This window comes from Helicoverpa armigera, chromosome 13 (genome assembly GCF_030705265.1).
Source record: "Helicoverpa armigera isolate CAAS_96S chromosome 13, ASM3070526v1, whole genome shotgun sequence".
NCBI classification, from domain to species: Eukaryota; Metazoa; Arthropoda; class Insecta; order Lepidoptera; family Noctuidae; genus Helicoverpa; species Helicoverpa armigera.
In genome coordinates this window covers 10,426,546-10,443,611 of record NC_087132.1, presented here as the reverse complement: position 1 = coordinate 10,443,611, position 17,066 = coordinate 10,426,546, and the positions used below count along the sequence as shown (strand labels likewise).

Below are 17,066 nucleotides of genomic sequence, written 5' to 3'. Positions count from 1 at the left end.
TTTTTTTTTCTAAGATTTAGGTAAACGAGATAATATTTTTGTTTTCCGATAAAATTTAAAACAAAAACATTATCACACGTACACGTACGTGCACAATGTTAATCGTATTACGTTCCACTTAGGTACCTATATAAAGTTCAATTATGAAATCAATCAAACAAAAGATCCATCATCATGACATTGATGGTCACTCACCTGCTATAAAAGTTGTTACCTACCTAAAGAGTTCAAAAAGAAAAAATCCAGCATTTAATCTACTACCGGAATCGTATTGCACTCAAAGTCACTCGAAGATAAGTCGTTAATTCTGTCAATTGATAAATCGATATCTAAGTAAGCTTTTGAGTCAATAAGCTTGTAGATTTACTACAGGGTAGGTACCTATTTAGTGATTTTAGCAGTCACATAAAATTATGAACATTCCGTTTAGTACTAGGTCATCTCCTAACTCCTAATTTCTGAATTAATTGAAATGTAATTGTACCAGTGCGTGAATTTAATTAAATGCAATACATAGATTACTACGCTAAAAATGTAGGTCGTCTAGAGTATAACGTTATCATCGGGCATTGAACTCTAGTAGTCTGGTACATGCAACTCTTTGATTACAAGGACCTATGACAATGTTTATTGCTTTATATATCTGTCAGAGTATTTAGTTAGTTAGTTTTGTAATTAGTTATCTCACTTAAATACTAATACCCACTTTCGATCTAGAATACCTTTTAATGAGGACTTCTCCAACTATGCAAATATTATAAAGCTGAAGATTGACTGAACTTGGACGCTCCCAATAATACTGCGGGCTAATTGAAAAATACAAATAATACTAGTTTTTCTAGTTTACTAAAATATTTGTCCTATTATCGTAATCCGGTTGAGTTCCAATTTTTAGATTAAAAAAGGTGTTGCGTTCGTGGACTCTCCTACTACGCGCGCGGAGCACGAATAATTGCGTACAATGACCTACGACAACGACTTATGTGCGGGCGTGACAGGAGTAGATAGTTACGCGGGTATATAACAGAGACAGGTTAGAGTCATTGGACAAAATTCTTCTCTCTCCGCGTGCATTACAACAATGGTTATAAAACTCCTTAGAAGAATTATTATCGAAGAAGAATAACCTGTTGGACCCACCCCTTTTCAAATTTCTTTGTAGATACTGATTCCTTTAGTGTCAAGATAAGGTTTATCGGTCAAAGAAAATATAATAGAGGTCATGAAAAAATTCTAAGGCCGGTTTTACAGTGACACTGACCATCGGCACTGACAGCTACGCGCGTAGTTTGTCTGAACATTTCTTTGATCTGAGGATCTGAGGTCTGAACATCGTCTGCGCTGACAGCTACGCGTCATTCAAAAACGCTTCATAGAGTTTCATATACATATTGTTATGTATTTGTGGTCGTCGGCGCTGATGGTCAGCGCATGATCAGCATGACTGTAAAATCAGCCTGCCTGCTCAGAAGATAAATCCACCCTGTTTTTGTACTACTCACTTCCTAAAATAATTCTGTGATGAATTGCATGAATAATAACATATGGTTTGTTAACAAATTAATCTCTTAAATCAGAAGGTAATTTTGTAGATAACATTAGTAGTTATTGCAATAAAGGCTTGTGAATGCCCTGATAAGAGTCTCTAGTCTGCTATCCTAATATAGGTACATAATTTTTCTGTAATCGATTGCTCTTTCGGCGTATTATCTAGACACACGGCAGTGTGTCCGCCAAGTTCGAGCAAAAAAAGCGACACACCGGCCGTGGGTTATATTACACGAACCATTTCGGGCCAAATTCGACCCCCCTATAACTCAAAATCTATTTTATTTACGCATACCAAATTTCTAGTATCTGTTGAGACCCCCTCACTTATCTAAAATACAAAATTTCATTAATATACCTATCGTAGGTCTTGAGATATTGACGTCAGAAAATCGCTATTTTTACTATACACTCACTGACTGACTGACTGACTGACTCACTCATCAAAAACCTAGACCACTTCCAATGGTCGTATTGACTTGAAATTTGGCATGGAGGTAGGTCTTTATGTCAACGTAAAGGGAAAAATCTGAAAATGGCCAAGTGTGAGTCGGTTTCAAAATAATGAAGGTGTTTTATACCCGGTGTAAATGTATACCCCTAAGGAACTAAAACGAACTAAATTTATCTATATTTATATAATATATCTTCGAATGGTCGTACCGATCTGAAATTCGTTACAAAGGTTTGTATTAAGTCAAAGTAAAGTAAAAATCTGATCTGAAAACGACCAAGTGTGCGTCAGTTTCGAAAATAACGAATGTGTAACTTTGATCCACGAACATAATATATGATAACATGTCATGTCAGTCAGTTGGTAAATCTAGTCCATTTAGTTAATCTAGTTCATTTCTTTGTAAGAAGCATAAATCTGAAAGATAGTATAAATGAGACATTTCCTTAACTAACTTAATCATAAGACAAAAATAAAATAAACAACCTTACAAAAATAAATGAAATCCCACCCAAAACAATAATGTGAAAGACTGCCAAGTTCGATAATATGGGAATGCTTCGCCTATAAAAGAAGTGAGATCTGAATAAGTACCAAGTTCCATAGTTACATATACCTCAGTTCAAAGTAGTTACTTTTTAATGATGTTACTTGGCAAGTTTTAATAGAAAATTAAATACTTGATTCATTGCGTTTAGTAGGTTTATAACAAGGTGTGTGAAAACTTGCCAAGTAGCATCATTAAAAAGTAACTATTTTGAACTGAGGTATATGTAACTATGGAACTTGGTACTTATTCAGATCTCACTTCTTTTATAGGCGAAGCATTCCCATATTATCGAACTTGGCAGTCTTTCACATTATTGTTTTGGGTGGGTAATATATTACGATACTATCTATGCTTTGTTTCTGTGGACCTATAAACGCTAGCTTTGCACCGTCGATTCACACGGCTGTTGCTCTCTACCAACCTCTACTATCCCCAGATTTTATTTTTGAAACCAGATACACAGGTCCAGATATAATATGGTAATACAAATCTTTTGGAAGCTCGTCGAAAAAAACTTCTGCAGAAGGGTCAGAAAAAAAATCTAAGGCTAGTATTTCTCCATATTTCTAATGTATTTGCTAACTCCGTGTGTGTATAAGATCTTTGAAATTTTGAAAAAAAAAAACGAACCTAATTAGGTAGGCTCAACTTTCAAAATCAAACTAAAAAATACTGCAATCATTTTTAATTATCAAAATACTGCGAAGTTTCAACTATACAACATTCCTTGTTCATCGGACACACGATACAACCGCGGGCTAACAATAAATTAATTATGACTTATTGAAACGAGTAACTAAACGTACGCGATGTCTCATGCTGCGATCAGCACCACGATCATTCTGGAACAAATTAACACCGGATTAATGTTAGATAAGTATTTTTATCGATAAATAATAGTATTAGAGTTGGACAAATAGAGCATGGGAGTACATGTATTTGGAGATGATCGAATGCAATTGTGGCGTAAGCAAAAATTTATATTTTTGGCATCCAAAAAATAAATAATGTTTAAAATTGAGTTAGTTTCATTAAAAAAATGGATACGTTAATATAGATTTTTTCGTTTTAGTTTCGAATTTGCCCATCATGGTTTTTAGAATGAGATCATTTTCCACACCCACAACGAGCATCTGCGTGCCGCACGCTTTACTGTGTAGTGTTATTTGATGTCTTTCGTTTTCATTCCAATAGTTTTATCTTAATTAGCCAATTGTAAACACCTTTCTAAGAAATTGGAATGCTATGGCCATACAAATGAAACTGATATTATAGTAACTAATAACTTTAAAATCATTTACAACCTAGGTACATTTTTCCAGCTTCTTTTTTTCTTAGTACTGAAGTTGTCAAAACTCGAAATTTAAATCTTTCCAATATCTAAGGACGACTTGCAATTTTTCAAAATGGTATAGCTGATCTTAGCAGCACATATAAATGCCTGAGGGACAGAAAAAAAAAACTAAAATACTGATTGTTTCAAGTAACAAACACACTTAGCATAATTCATTATAGTTCATTGCTTTCAATAATTAAAATTCGTTGTTTTTCAAGAATTTTAAACGTCCATCTATCTATGTCGAAATAATTTACATAGAATAAATTATTTTTTAAAGTTTCTATTGTTTGAAATTTCTGTGCGCAGTTTTCTGAAATAAATGTTTTTTCACGTGTTAAGATGACCAATTCTCTTTTGTGAAGATGAAGGTCAAAATATGGTTTTAGGCTTGCAAAGTACGCACAGAATAACGTCATTTTATTGAGAATCATTATTTTAAAATGGACATGTAATAATGTATTTTCCATTTCTGTTAACTGTCTTCACAATCAATAGAATTGTGTGGTCTATTTTACTGATAAAATATGAAAGGGATGACTATAATCGAGAGTGCCGTTTCAAAGAAATTGGTAATTATTTTTTTAAATTATTAAATAGTAGGTTTTATATTGAACCCCATATGTATTTTATAGCTCTGGCTTGTTTGATTCAACCTATTGTTACAATTATTGTGAACGTTAAATATGACAGTATCACAGTCTCGTCACTATACACAGTTCTTATCAAATGTTTATTTGAGTTTATTACTAGTGCTTAATGGATATATGTGTTTTGTACATAAATATATACTTTCTTTTGTGGTTGAGATATGAAGCTTTAGCACATAAGTATTTAATTATCTTGAGTGCAATAATAACATAACAATGGATAGTACAAGTATTTCCAAAATAGAAGGTCAGACTATGATTAATTATATTATTTACATCTGAACGCTAAAACTTGTGGACAGTTTCATTATCAATTAACACATTGCCCAATACTATACCAGACAATTTAGCATATCTATAGAGCATGTCTTCATCAACAAATAAAATAATTCAAATTATTCTTACCCGTAAAGGTACAAAAAGAATGATAACAAGTAAAATGCGAGCTTGATCCAGCCTTCTCTCTGGCAGACTGTGAGAACATCAGCATTCATGATGCTCGTCGGGTCATACAGCCCTGGACCCGACATGACTGGCCTTGTGTAGTATCTGAAAATAATTATTAAGATTTATGAAATTAATTGTATTACAAAACGTAGTATAATAAGAGTACCCGTAAACTGCAGACTAAAGCATGGGCAGCTAGCCCTATGGCTGGCACAAAGATTACTTATGAAGGTATGTATGAATCCAATGAAACTTTTTGGTCAGTCTATAGCCTGAATTTTTGTAATGTCCTCTGGGACACCACAGACAAGTTAGGCACCAAAAGATATACAAACTAGATGCCTATCATAGAGACTCATCAAAAGTCAGGAAGTGTGGAAGCAAGATGGGTATGCCTTTGACCAGCAGTAGGACTTTATGAGCCACTAATAATTATCTAGTATTCATTAAGTTGCTTTTGATTCTAGGGGTATTCTTTTCTCTACAAGTTGTACATCTGTATGGCTTGTTTATGCAAAGAGTTAAAAGGTTAATAGTTCACTTGACTAGATTAAATTAACCTGGATTTTAAACCATTGTTTCTGTTATTCAGTAAATCAGTTTATTTTATCTCACATATTCACCTTCTCGTTTATCTTTACAGTTTTAAGATAAAGTCTCAAGTACATCATAAAATCAGAAACTTTTTGAAAAACTTGAAGTTTTATTAAATTATATCTGTATAATGTTGGTAGGTAGGTAGGTAACTAAAGTCTAGATAAGACCATGTAATGACAATTCATTTTGCTAATTAGTATCTCTATGATTTCATTCAACCTCTGTAGTTAATTATCATAATTAAAGATGTTGATGTTGCCTTTGGAATTCTTGTAATACATGGTGTTTTACTGTGAATCTTATCACTTTAAACACCCGTATGAAATAAGGAAATTGGCTTGAACAAAGATAAACAAGGCAGACTGTGATTCTTATCCAATGAATTGGAACAGTACACTTTTTATGTGCACTGTATTTGTATTGCGCATATTGCGTTTTTCTAGTTAGTATTCACCGCGAACACTGTTTCAAGGTGTCATTACATTGTTAAACAAAAGACCTTGTCCTTACACTGTCCTCAAAATTATCATAACATAACCTAAATATGTTTGTAATATTTACCTGTGCAGATGATACAAGATCAATGGAATGTTTATTAACAGTGAAAACCATTCTCCCGACAATAAGAACAGGACGTTTATTAATAAATGCAGCAAGTACTCCGGTAACACCAACTGAAAATTAGATTAAGGTTAGATACTCAATTGAACTCCGATGAACTTTGATTGCACGCAGGTATAAATACGCACCGGGTTTAGACTATTACACTGGTCTATTGGATTTTTATAGTCAGTTTTTAGTTCGTCAAACGCAATAACATGGAATATTGAGAAAAATATAAGGAATGCGTCAACTATTAACGCTATAATGTAAGAAAAGGCTGGAAAGCTGAACGCCATTTTTACAAAATTTCAAGAATCTGACAGAAGGAATGACAATGACAAAGTGGAATTAATTACAACTTTTTAATTCATAGACAATTACATATATTTTTTAAATATCTAAGATTTCTCAATAATTTAGTTAGTTCAGAATTGTTCGAGCTTTGGAGATCTCAATCTGCTTAGGATTATTTAATCAGCTAGTAAAACCACGAAGTGGGCAAAACCTAAAATCACTGTGCAGCGATGTATGCAGTTTTGTTTGGCTACGGAAAATAAAATATTATTGTTCCTGAACGGGACTGAAGTCTTTGACAAATGACAGCAAACCAGCTCATGAAGGATATTAGCCTACCAAATTATGTGGCCAGATTATAACCCATCCAATTGAAGCGTTTTTGTAGCACATAAAATTAGTCGTGTTTTAATTTGTTTGCAGTGTTGTAATTAATCCAAATAGCGTTTAATTTTAGGTTTACGTTTATTATGAACTTGTAAACGTGTAAAATGAAGGATATTTGGGTGCTGTGTTTGTGTCTTGTGAAAGTAGCCTCAAGTATAGAGCATGATTTCAAAGGTTTTGATGATACCATATTATTTGGAATTAACTGGCCCGGTACCCAGGATATCCAGCATCTAGTCGATGGAGAAGTTAGTAAACTTGAGGTAATAGATGTTAAATTATTGCTAAGACCAACTGCTTCCACCGAGTCCCTCTAAATTCCACTACTTATCTTGGATATGGATGTACAGCTATTGTGGTTAAAAATACTACTCTGTTACTACTGCAATTGCTTTACCCTAAAATCTGATACTATTAAAACATAGAACACTTACAAGTTTATAAATAGAACACAATATTTCTTTTGAAAACTTTAAATATCATAGAATTCACACAAATTGTTACAACCATAAACCACATTACATTTAAATCTAAATTTTCCCTATAGCTACCTAAGAAAGAGATTCTAAAAGTGACCACAGCTAACAAAGAGAAGTATGAATGCCATATACCAGAGCTACGTGCGAAAGAGTCAACAAATATTGAGGATTACGATGGTCCATCTCCATTGAGTCTGCTGAAGCCGCTGTTCTCTCAGAAGATATGCTCGTACAGGCTTGAGAGTTACTGGAGCTATGAAGTGTGCCACGGAAGATATATTCGACAATATCATGAGGAGAGAGAAGGTAGTTTTAACTTGCTTTGTGTAATAGCATGATAAATACCTACCTACTAGCTTTTCTTATAAGTTTGCTTTCGATAAAAACTGAATGTTAGTTTGTCCCACTGTGAATGTAGATATCCCACTTTAACTCATGTATAGTTTCAAGTTTTACTTGGAATCAGTTTAGCATTTAAACTGTGCTGAGTACTGTCTGAAACAGTTAAAGTATCCAGCAGCTTTATTTAAAATTATTTAGGGTGGAGGGTAAATCCAATTTTTCATGTTTGATCATTGCTGATTATTTCCTTAAAATTGTATGTAAAAAGAGAACAGTTTCTTATTTTTGTAATTGTATTTAAAATCAGTTGTGAAAACCAATCAACCTGGTGCAACCGTCACTTTATATAAAGGTAACTTTAAATTAATTTTGTATTTCTTTATAAGCATTAATGACAAGTATTCTAAGTATAAACTTCTTTTTACTATATTTGGAAGTTCTTAATACTATTCTGTGACTATATTCGTAATCATGGGCTGAATTCTTTTTGAAATGACATGTAATTGTGCTTTCCAAAACCTGATTGGACCAACCGCCCTGAGCATTGCTTAACTTTATGATCCATCTATCTACGGTTTAGCCACAAGCTCTTCCAGCAAGCTTTTTATGTCTATTGTTTTGTAAAACTATATGTGTCCCTGTGTACCCTGTACTTGATTGTTTTTGAACCAACCTTCTTAATTATGCATTTATTTACTTATTTACTTTATTTACTTACTTTTACTTACTTTACTTTATTTACTTACTTATTTACTTTATTTATTTAAATATTTACAGGCAAACAAGTGAAAACCCAGGAGTTCTACCTGGGCCACTGGAGTTCGGAGAAGCATGCTAAACTTGAAGCTGATGTGAAAGCTGCTCAGGAGACTAAGGAGCCCTATAGGATGACCAAAGTTGATGGCGCTAAGCTGCCCTCGGTGGAAATGGTTCTAGATGATGGTATGTTTCTTGTTATGAAAATGAAAAATAACTACTTAAACTTAATTTTTGTAATAAAAATTACAAAAAAGGGAATCACACTGTAAAATCATAAATATTTATGTAATGTACATTTATTTCAGATAACAGTTTTTTTTAAGTATGTAAGGAAATTCTTCTGTGTGTGAGAGGAAGCCTGTGCCCAGCAGTGGGATGAAAAAAGGCTGATGTTGATTATTCTGATTCTAATATAATACTTAAAAATTCCAGGCACAGTATGTGACTTGAGCGGCAAGCCACGTCTGACCAGAGTTCTATATGTTTGCTATACTCATGGAAAGCATGAAGTTTACTCTTTCAAAGAAACCTCAACCTGCGAGTATGAGATCATCATACTTTCTCCATTACTCTGTGAACATCCTCAATTCAGGCCTAAAGATGTCAGCGAGAATATCATAGACTGTTTACCAGTCGACGATGCTCCTAAGAAACCAAGGAGTCTATTGAAAATGGAGGTTGATAGTCTTAGGTTCCATCATCAGACCATTCGAATGATGAGCAATGTAAGTTTTTTTTCTTTTTTTTGGTCTTGTAGTTTTTTTTAGCTTTAAAAAGGTTTGTTAATAGGTAGGCAACTTTTTGAGCAGTAGTAAGAATTTTTATTTGGTTTGTTAATTTTTAGTTTAAATATTCAGAGGCCTTATTACATGATTATTTAGCGATTAATATTAAGTTTATTCCAATAATTTTAGTAAGTCTTAGAAAGCTATTAATCCCAGTAGGCTTTAAATAATTAGTTTTTTCTAATGTGTTTGTTTCCACTATCACCTGAGTGAGTGTGTTCTCTCATCTAATACACATATCACCCTTAGAATTAAAATATTAATAGTTTTAGTGTGTTACAAGCTTTATATTTCGAGTTTGCGCGTTTTAGCACATTTATTTTGTAGCATGGGCGTAGCCAGACATGGCATACAACATTTTAGTATAAAGTTTTGATGGGGTCATAATTATTACTGTTCAATAAACGGGTAAGAAATTTACCCATGTGTAAAAAATCTATTTGGGTACCTAGTGATTGAAATTTTTTTTTTATTGGAATTAGCTTCACCCGTAGTATCAATTTTTTCTTGACCTCATAGATTTTGATGTAGAATTGTCGAAAAATAAATCAACACATATGCTCATACTCTGGCTTCGTCCATATAAAGTAGTGTAGTTAAAGTTAGATGCTTATTTAACATTTTTGTTGGCGTTATTCAGGATAACGATCCTAAGGACGTACTAGCTGTGTTGAAAGTTGAGAAAATTGATAAGGTAATTATTTTCAATTGTTTTTCTTTTGCTTGTGCACTTTTGTTTGTGAGCGTCGTTTGTTATTTTCAGATGGGTAAGTATTAAGTATGGACATTAATTCATCTAGATATTTGATCTTCTTAGGCTGTTGTGGTAAATAAGCAATGTCGTTGGGTATTATCACGATTGGTCTTTCAATTATGATTTTGGGTCCATTTGTGCTAATATGCTCACATGGACACCAGGTTTGAATTAAAAAGATGGAAAAAAGCAAATTTTAAGAAAAACTACTTGAAATACACAAGGAAAATGATCACTATACTTAAAATGTCTCAAATTCCAAGTCTCCACTTTTCGTCGTCTTTATTATATTGAAACAAGCACTTAAAAGCTTAACGGGAACATATTAAGGCATAGACAGACCATAGACCAATCTGCTATGCCACAACTTAAGTATAACCTACTAACATACGTCTACCATTTCTAGGATGGTGAAACCCACCTTAAATTCGAGCTGCATCCGTTGAATGAAGATGAAGACTTGGTGGAAGATAGTAAGCCTCAGTTGGCTGATAAACCGGCGCCCGTCATAACTGATGATTCTCCAGTGAGGGCTTTCCTTAATGGGGAGAATTGTCTTAATGGAGTAAGTGATATTAACTAGCTTATTAGAGGTTTTTACGAAGAGGATCTCTATATTGAAAATGACCTTTTTGATCATCTCATCTTTAACGATCTTTTCACCTATCTTTCATTTTCTCATTTTACAAGTATCCGATACTAGCTTGCGCCTGCGGAAGTTCTAGGGAACTATTTCCCTCCCATGGATAAATCTATTTGTTTGTTTATATAAACCTAAGCTATTGATAAGTTTCACTAAAATCCATCCAACTGGTCTCTCTGATCTCTCTCCGGTCGTGTCGGATTGCCATCCCATCGAACTTTGAGAGTGGAGGAATAGTAACACTATAATATGTGGTGGCTGATCTCCTTATAATAATATGAGAACAGCCACCGTGGCCAATAATAATCGGCTAGGAGGACATCATCATTTGTCTCAACGACCTATGCCTTATTAAGCGCACTTGTATCTGTCAAACGATTTTATATACAACTTTTCACAATTCTAGGGTACAGGCTGGTGGAAATACGAGTTCTGTTACGGCAAGCATGTAGTTCAGTACCACGTCGATCGTACTGGAGAGAAGACTACACTACTGCTGGGCAAGTTCGACGAACGCGCACATTTGGACTGGATCAAGGAGAACAAGGGAAAGGCGCCTAAACCTGTTGGTAAGTCGTTCTAAAACAATAAATAATAATAACAGTTTGACTTATTATCATCTTCGTATTTAATTATTTATCATCTGTCTCAACTTTACTCAACTGTGTTGGAGTTGGCTCCCAGTCTTACTGGATGCAGCTGAGTACCAGTGTTTTACTCGAAGCGACTGGCTATTTGACCTCCTCAACCCGATACCCCTTTGTAAGAATGATTGCCATAACTGCTCGTTATATTTTCGACAATATAAATCGAATAAGGTTTTGCTAGTGGTAATTTTGGCTACCATTAGTTTTTTAAAACAAAAGTGAGCTTCGCGCATAGCTAAAAGCTGTGGTAATATAATCAAGCAAAACAGCATACAACGGCTCCTATTTCAAATAACGTCTTATTTTTCAGAATACCGCACATCAGTCTCCCATTTCTACTCAAACGGGGACGTATGTGACAAAACAGGCAAGCCTAGACAGACCGAAGTGAAGCTCAAATGTCTAGAAAATTCTTCAAGCCCAGCCCAAGTATCCCTGTATTTACTAGAACCTAGAACCTGCCACTACATCTTAGGAGTCGAATCCCCCCTTATATGTGATATTTTACCCCTAGCAGACAATACAGGGTTGATCAAATCTGTCAAGACAGTCCTAGAAACGCAAGAAGCTACTACAGATAAAAAAGATGATGATATCAAGTTGTATAAGGAAAAGGTGGCCCAAAAGTTCGGGAATGATTAGTTTTAGTTGTGATTGGTGAATAAATTGTTTATTTATTAATTTATTTTGTGGTTTTATATCTGGTCCAAGATCTTACTGGGATATCATTATATCCTGCTATTTGATCAAATGCTTATTTAGAATTATCAGGGAACAGACTGGGAACCCCTTTTTTCATAGGGTGCCAAAAAAAACTGGATTTATTGTATATACAGAGTTTCTTTTTGTAAGATGTACCTATTCGTTGCTCTATTGTTAACAGTGTTTTCTATTCTCCTTCAAAATATAGGTCACTGATTTAGGACGTGGCACAATTTTGTCTTCTATATTTCATAATGGTCATGTATTTCAGTGGTAGAAGCCCAGCTTCGTACAGTAGGTAGTAAGGGGTAATAAAGTTGCCACCAAAAATTAAACACATATTTTTAACTTGACATTTATTTACATTCATATCAACAAAACGGGTGTTTGTATAAAACAGTTCTTTTATAATTTTCCATACCAATTTTATAACTAGTGTGGTGCCGCGAGAATGTAAAAATAAATTTTATATTTTCTTGCCTCAATTTTTGGATATGCTTTTAATCATACCGTGACTCGATATAAACTATCAAGCTATTCTATGCCTTTCAAAGTAAGTATACAATTCAAAAATTTATAAATTGCATAACGCACCCAGATTCTGTGAGTTTTTTGTAGTTTTTAATATAACATCGATATTCAAAATATCTTCTCGATTAAATAACTGTTCGAAATTTTGAGTCAAGTTAACAATCAAAATTGTTATTAGTTTTTTTAACATGGTTAGTCTAATCCAATGACAAAAGTCTAGTCGAGAAGTCATCTAAAGTCGGCTAAGTCAACGTAGGGAAAGGTTTTCTTTACATTTCATCTTACAGTTCATGATCGAAATTGTAAGAATCTGGGTATAAATAAATCACTCATTTTCGAAATAAGAGACACATCAGTGATAGTTCAATCCTCTACATTTTTTAGAAAAACTTACGTCACAAAAAATGACATCTAGTTTTTTTTTATTTGTGAGGATATTTTCATGATGTTCTCAGCAAGAAATTCATAAAAATAAAACATAATTGTTTTGACATAATCAGATTTTACATTGGTAGATACCTACGAGTTTAGGTAATAGGTAAATAAATTTTGTTAGCATCAAAGGCGACATTTATAATAAAATGCTTAGGAAAAACATTGACCTTGAAAAATAAGCTTATGGCATTTCATCGGTAACATTGCAGGCTCCTGGCGACATTGTAACCTATATCGACAAGGTATATCGATATTCGAACCAACCGTGTATAAATAGATCGACGCCCTTGCAAATTGGTGAACTTCCAAGATAAGAAGATATTTTTTATCGATAATACTCACAGTGGCGTATCGGTTCAAATATCGATAGAAGCAAGCGGACGGTAACCAGACGGTCACCAAAAATACCTTTCTCTTAAACAAAAATGCCTTTGTCTTCTATACGCTTTTCCAATCATTTGGTGGTATAAAACTTAGGCAATAGCAACAATAAGGTTCCCCGTCAAACACCTAGAAAATTGTAGGTAAAAAATTCTATTCACAATATTTTTGACGTCTATCTAGATCACACGTTGGGTACGCCAATGTTACTGTTAGGGCTGCAAACTGCAAAAGCTATGCGTTTATTTTAACGTATTTCATGACTATGTACAGAATACAAATGTCCCAACACAGAGAAGCCACGAAAAATAAATGGCAACACTACATTGCAGCCCGAGCAATAATATCGACGACGTTTAAGAGGCTAAACGAGTGGTCGTGTCCAGGATCGTAACTCCATTTACTCTATATCAATATTCCCAATGTCCACTTTTTTAACAATACGTACATGCCTTTATAATAATTTATTTACCTTAACAACAAGAAAATAATATTTGCAAGACGAAGAAAAAAGATGTTTACAGTGTCGACTAATGAACTTACTAAAGGAATCACAAGACAAAAATTGTATCGCTGTAACATCTAAGAAGGAAACTTATTCAGTCTAGATATTGTCTTTCATTAGACATCAAACGTTGACTAAAATTAAACTAAATAATATAGACCCATCTTGATAAACTTTTTTTTAAATATAATAATAATACTCAACTAAATTTAATTAAGTTATTATAATAATGATGCTCTCTCTACATCAGTTCTTTTAGAAGAAACAAAAATCATGATTAGTGATGCGCAAAGTAAGAATAATTGTGGACCAACTTTACGACAGTCCTACGATGAACAAATAAATAGATAATATTATTTTCGTCTTGTCTCGCGCCTCGATAACTCCGTCTTGATGCAAGACTGACTTTGTACATCACTAATTACATCTAAAGAAATCCACAATTTTTAGACTTAAGATTGGTCGTAGCTCTTTTCGAAACAAACGCATTGGCACAAGTTATTAACAAAAATAATTAAAAACAATTGATATTTGTAACCTTAAACATTTTCGTAAACGAAAAAAAAATTAAATAAACTATTCAGTTATCCCCCCAAACGGTAAATAAAGCTCCCTTATTTTTTCACCTATTGAGCGTTTTTATAATATTAAAAGTGGTCGTATTCAAGAAATAAATGTAATTAATACTTAATTTAATAGCTAATTAGAAGGTAAACTTTTATATTTACAGCCAGTGTCACGGAAAAATACCGATAGTTACAAATGTTTCTGAAAATAGTTATTTTTTCCTGTTATTGCGATATCCCACAGTTTTACGTATATTAGTAGATAATGACATTGATATTATTAACTTAATTATAGTGTTAGCTTATGATTGATTCCCTGAGAGTTGCTTCTCACTTTTAATCTTATTTGCATTCAGATAGTGCGGTATTTTCCCGTTACATGATGGCGCGTAAATATTACAAAATTATGAAACAATCAAAATGTGCCAGTGACTATTAGGTAAATAGTGACGAACAATATTTTATATAGAAACATATTTTTAAGAAGATGAATGAAATACCAAAACTTACATACGAAAATATTTCTATAATTAAATACTTATACTAACAAAAATTTTTGACTAAAGGGCCAGTGTTCGATGTGTTAAAATCGTATAAATGTTGTTGACTGTGTTAAAGTATTACATTAATTACACAAAACAAGCACAATAGTAGTTAAGTAATTAACACGAAGATATTTCAAACATTTCATAAGTTTTCTTCTAGAAAGTTTCATCAACATTTGAATTCACTGTTCGAAATTCAGGCGAAGTAACGGAATTCGATCTCAAAATTTACGCATGGTAACATTAAAGTTTGTAACATTTAAACGGAGATGTTCGTAGATCCTTACTGATAAATAGTGTCTTTATTTCCTCGACACTGCAATAATATAACTTAAATATAAAATTTGATTTCATAACGCGATAAATAAGCTTAACAATAGGGTTAGTTGGACGATAGTCGCGCTGTTAATGTCAATTTTCCACTGAATAGTTGCGTTCTTAATTGACGTGTTTCGTTCGGAAAATATTTGAAATATCTTCGCATGTAGGTAGATATCGGACAAGCCGTGGATACGGACCAGGTCCTCACATGTTAAGTACACTATTTGACAACAAGTATTTGTAAACAATAAATACACTGATCACTTTGAGATCAATTCGTTAATCTAAACACTTAAAATTTTAAACGAAAAAGTTGACTGCAAAACTGACAATGGCCACAATAATTATATTATTTTACAATTAACTATCAAGTTGGTAACATAAAAATAAAAGAAAAAAATAATTGTAACAAATAATAATTATAATTGTTCTAATGAACTTAACGGTGTATAAGCAAATACTTATCGGTGCTGGGCACTTCGGTACCCACCGAAACTTTGGATGATGAAAAATACATCTTTATAATATGAATAAACAATTTGCTCGCCAGTTATATCGCTGCAGATATGACATACATCAAACAATTACCAGCTCTTTGGCGTCTGCGAAATGTATCGATCCTTCAACTTATGCTTAATGTGACTAAAACTTAAATGTTAAGAAAAAATATAATAATAATAATAAACAATTTGGGGAATACTTTGGAAACGATAAATCCTTTGACACAAACCTTAACGTTATTCTTATTTAGTTAACAACTGTGCACGTGGACTCGACCGTTACGAACGTACCTTACCAAACTATGTCAGCTCAAGTGCACCGGATACATCACAACAAACGTTCGGAATTTTACAACCTCTTTGCAAAAGTTTTTTACTCTTTTTTTTTTGTAAATTCACTAGGAACGAGTTCTGGAATATTTAGTACGGTCTCGATAGTTCTTTAGAACGTTTCAATTGAACTTTGAGTCTCTTTGTACCTATTTGGAAACCGTTCATGGCCTGAATGGCGGCCTGCGCGGACGCCGCATTGTCGTACGAGACAAAACCGAAGCACTTTGACAGGTTCGTCTGTTTGTCTATGAACACTTTGGCCGATATCACGTGGCCGAACGGCAGGAAAGTGGACGCCAAGTCCGTGTCGGTGAACTCCTGAGGCAGGTGGTAAATGAACAGGTTCCCGCCTTCAGGACCTGTGGAGTTCAACGTAGTTAGAAGCTTAGTTACTACATACATGACAAGGGATCATTGAAAAGGGGTTCAGTATTCAAGAGTTTAGTTTTATCCAGTATGAGCACTCATTTAATAAGGGAATACAGTTTGGAAATATTTAGAATTGAAATATATAGCTTTTCTCTTTATCTTGTCCAAGAATTTGTGTAGGCAACCTGATACATTTCCCATTATAACAGCTGTTCGGTTTTTGCTCAAAATAGGTCACTCAATACATTTTTCCTTGAACTAATGGCGTTTCGTAACAGGTATCTTTTCAAAAAGCCGTGAAACGATCATTTAATTTAGAAGTTGTGACCAAAAATCACAATTAAATAGTACCACTATCGAAAATGGAACTCTAAGTAAGTCTTCTTAAACATTTTATTAAACTAACAGCTTAGCTATCATCCGATAACAAAGATAAAAACAATCCAATATTTCGATTTTAACGGTTCGAACAGGAAATTGGCGATTAGCCAAAGTTTGGCGCGTGTCCAAAAACTTATATAGGTAGGTAGGTCGGAATTGATGGAAGTTAGAAGACCATCGGCTATGGATACTTTTTCCGCTTCTTCTATGCGTTGCACCAGG

General features: G+C 33.6%; 3 protein-coding genes across 20 annotated transcripts in view; 1 reads left to right on the top strand and 2 right to left on the bottom strand.

The window, feature by feature from the left end:
- Nucleotides 1-3,222: 3,222 nt before the first annotated feature.
- LOC110373338 (protein cornichon) lies at nt 3,223-6,528 on the bottom strand. The gene is made up of 4 exons (XM_021330599.3): nt 6,332-6,528; nt 6,144-6,256; nt 4,944-5,087; nt 3,223-3,394 (listed from the first exon to the last, which is right to left on the bottom strand). The coding sequence occupies exons 1-4, from the start codon at nt 6,479-6,481 to the stop codon at nt 3,367-3,369; spliced, it is 435 nt and encodes a 144-aa protein (XP_021186274.1). The 5' UTR covers nt 6,482-6,528; the 3' UTR covers nt 3,223-3,366.
- Nucleotides 6,529-6,828: 300 nt separating this feature from the next.
- LOC110373337 (endoplasmic reticulum lectin 1) lies at nt 6,829-11,960 on the top strand. 3 transcript variants are annotated; one of them, XM_049840466.2, is made up of 9 exons: nt 6,830-7,129; nt 7,414-7,651; nt 7,995-8,039; nt 8,465-8,629; nt 8,879-9,171; nt 9,872-9,925; nt 10,392-10,550; nt 11,035-11,197; nt 11,586-11,960. In XM_049840466.2, exons 1-9 carry the CDS (start codon nt 6,971-6,973, stop codon nt 11,915-11,917), a joined length of 1,608 nt encoding a protein of 535 aa, XP_049696423.2. In that variant the 5' UTR covers nt 6,830-6,970; the 3' UTR covers nt 11,918-11,960. The 3 variants fall into 3 exon arrangements, with proteins under 3 accessions (XP_049696425.2, XP_049696423.2, XP_049696424.2); XM_049840468.2 differs by lacking the exon at nt 9,872-9,925 and having other exon boundaries at nt 6,829-7,129; XM_049840467.2 differs by lacking the exon at nt 7,995-8,039 and having other exon boundaries at nt 6,832-7,129.
- Nucleotides 11,961-12,318: 358 nt separating this feature from the next.
- The window catches only part of LOC110373336 (CUGBP Elav-like family member 1), a 376,248-nt gene continuing 371,500 nt past the window's right edge, over nt 12,319-17,066 (bottom strand). For all 16 annotated transcript variants that reach the window (XM_021330583.3, XM_021330594.3, XM_049840472.2 and 13 more), the window contains one exon: nt 12,319-16,453. In XM_021330583.3, the coding sequence (XP_021186258.1) occupies nt 16,182-16,453 (272 nt within the window). In that variant the 3' untranslated portion in view covers nt 12,319-16,181. The remainder of the gene's footprint in view (nt 16,454-17,066) is intronic.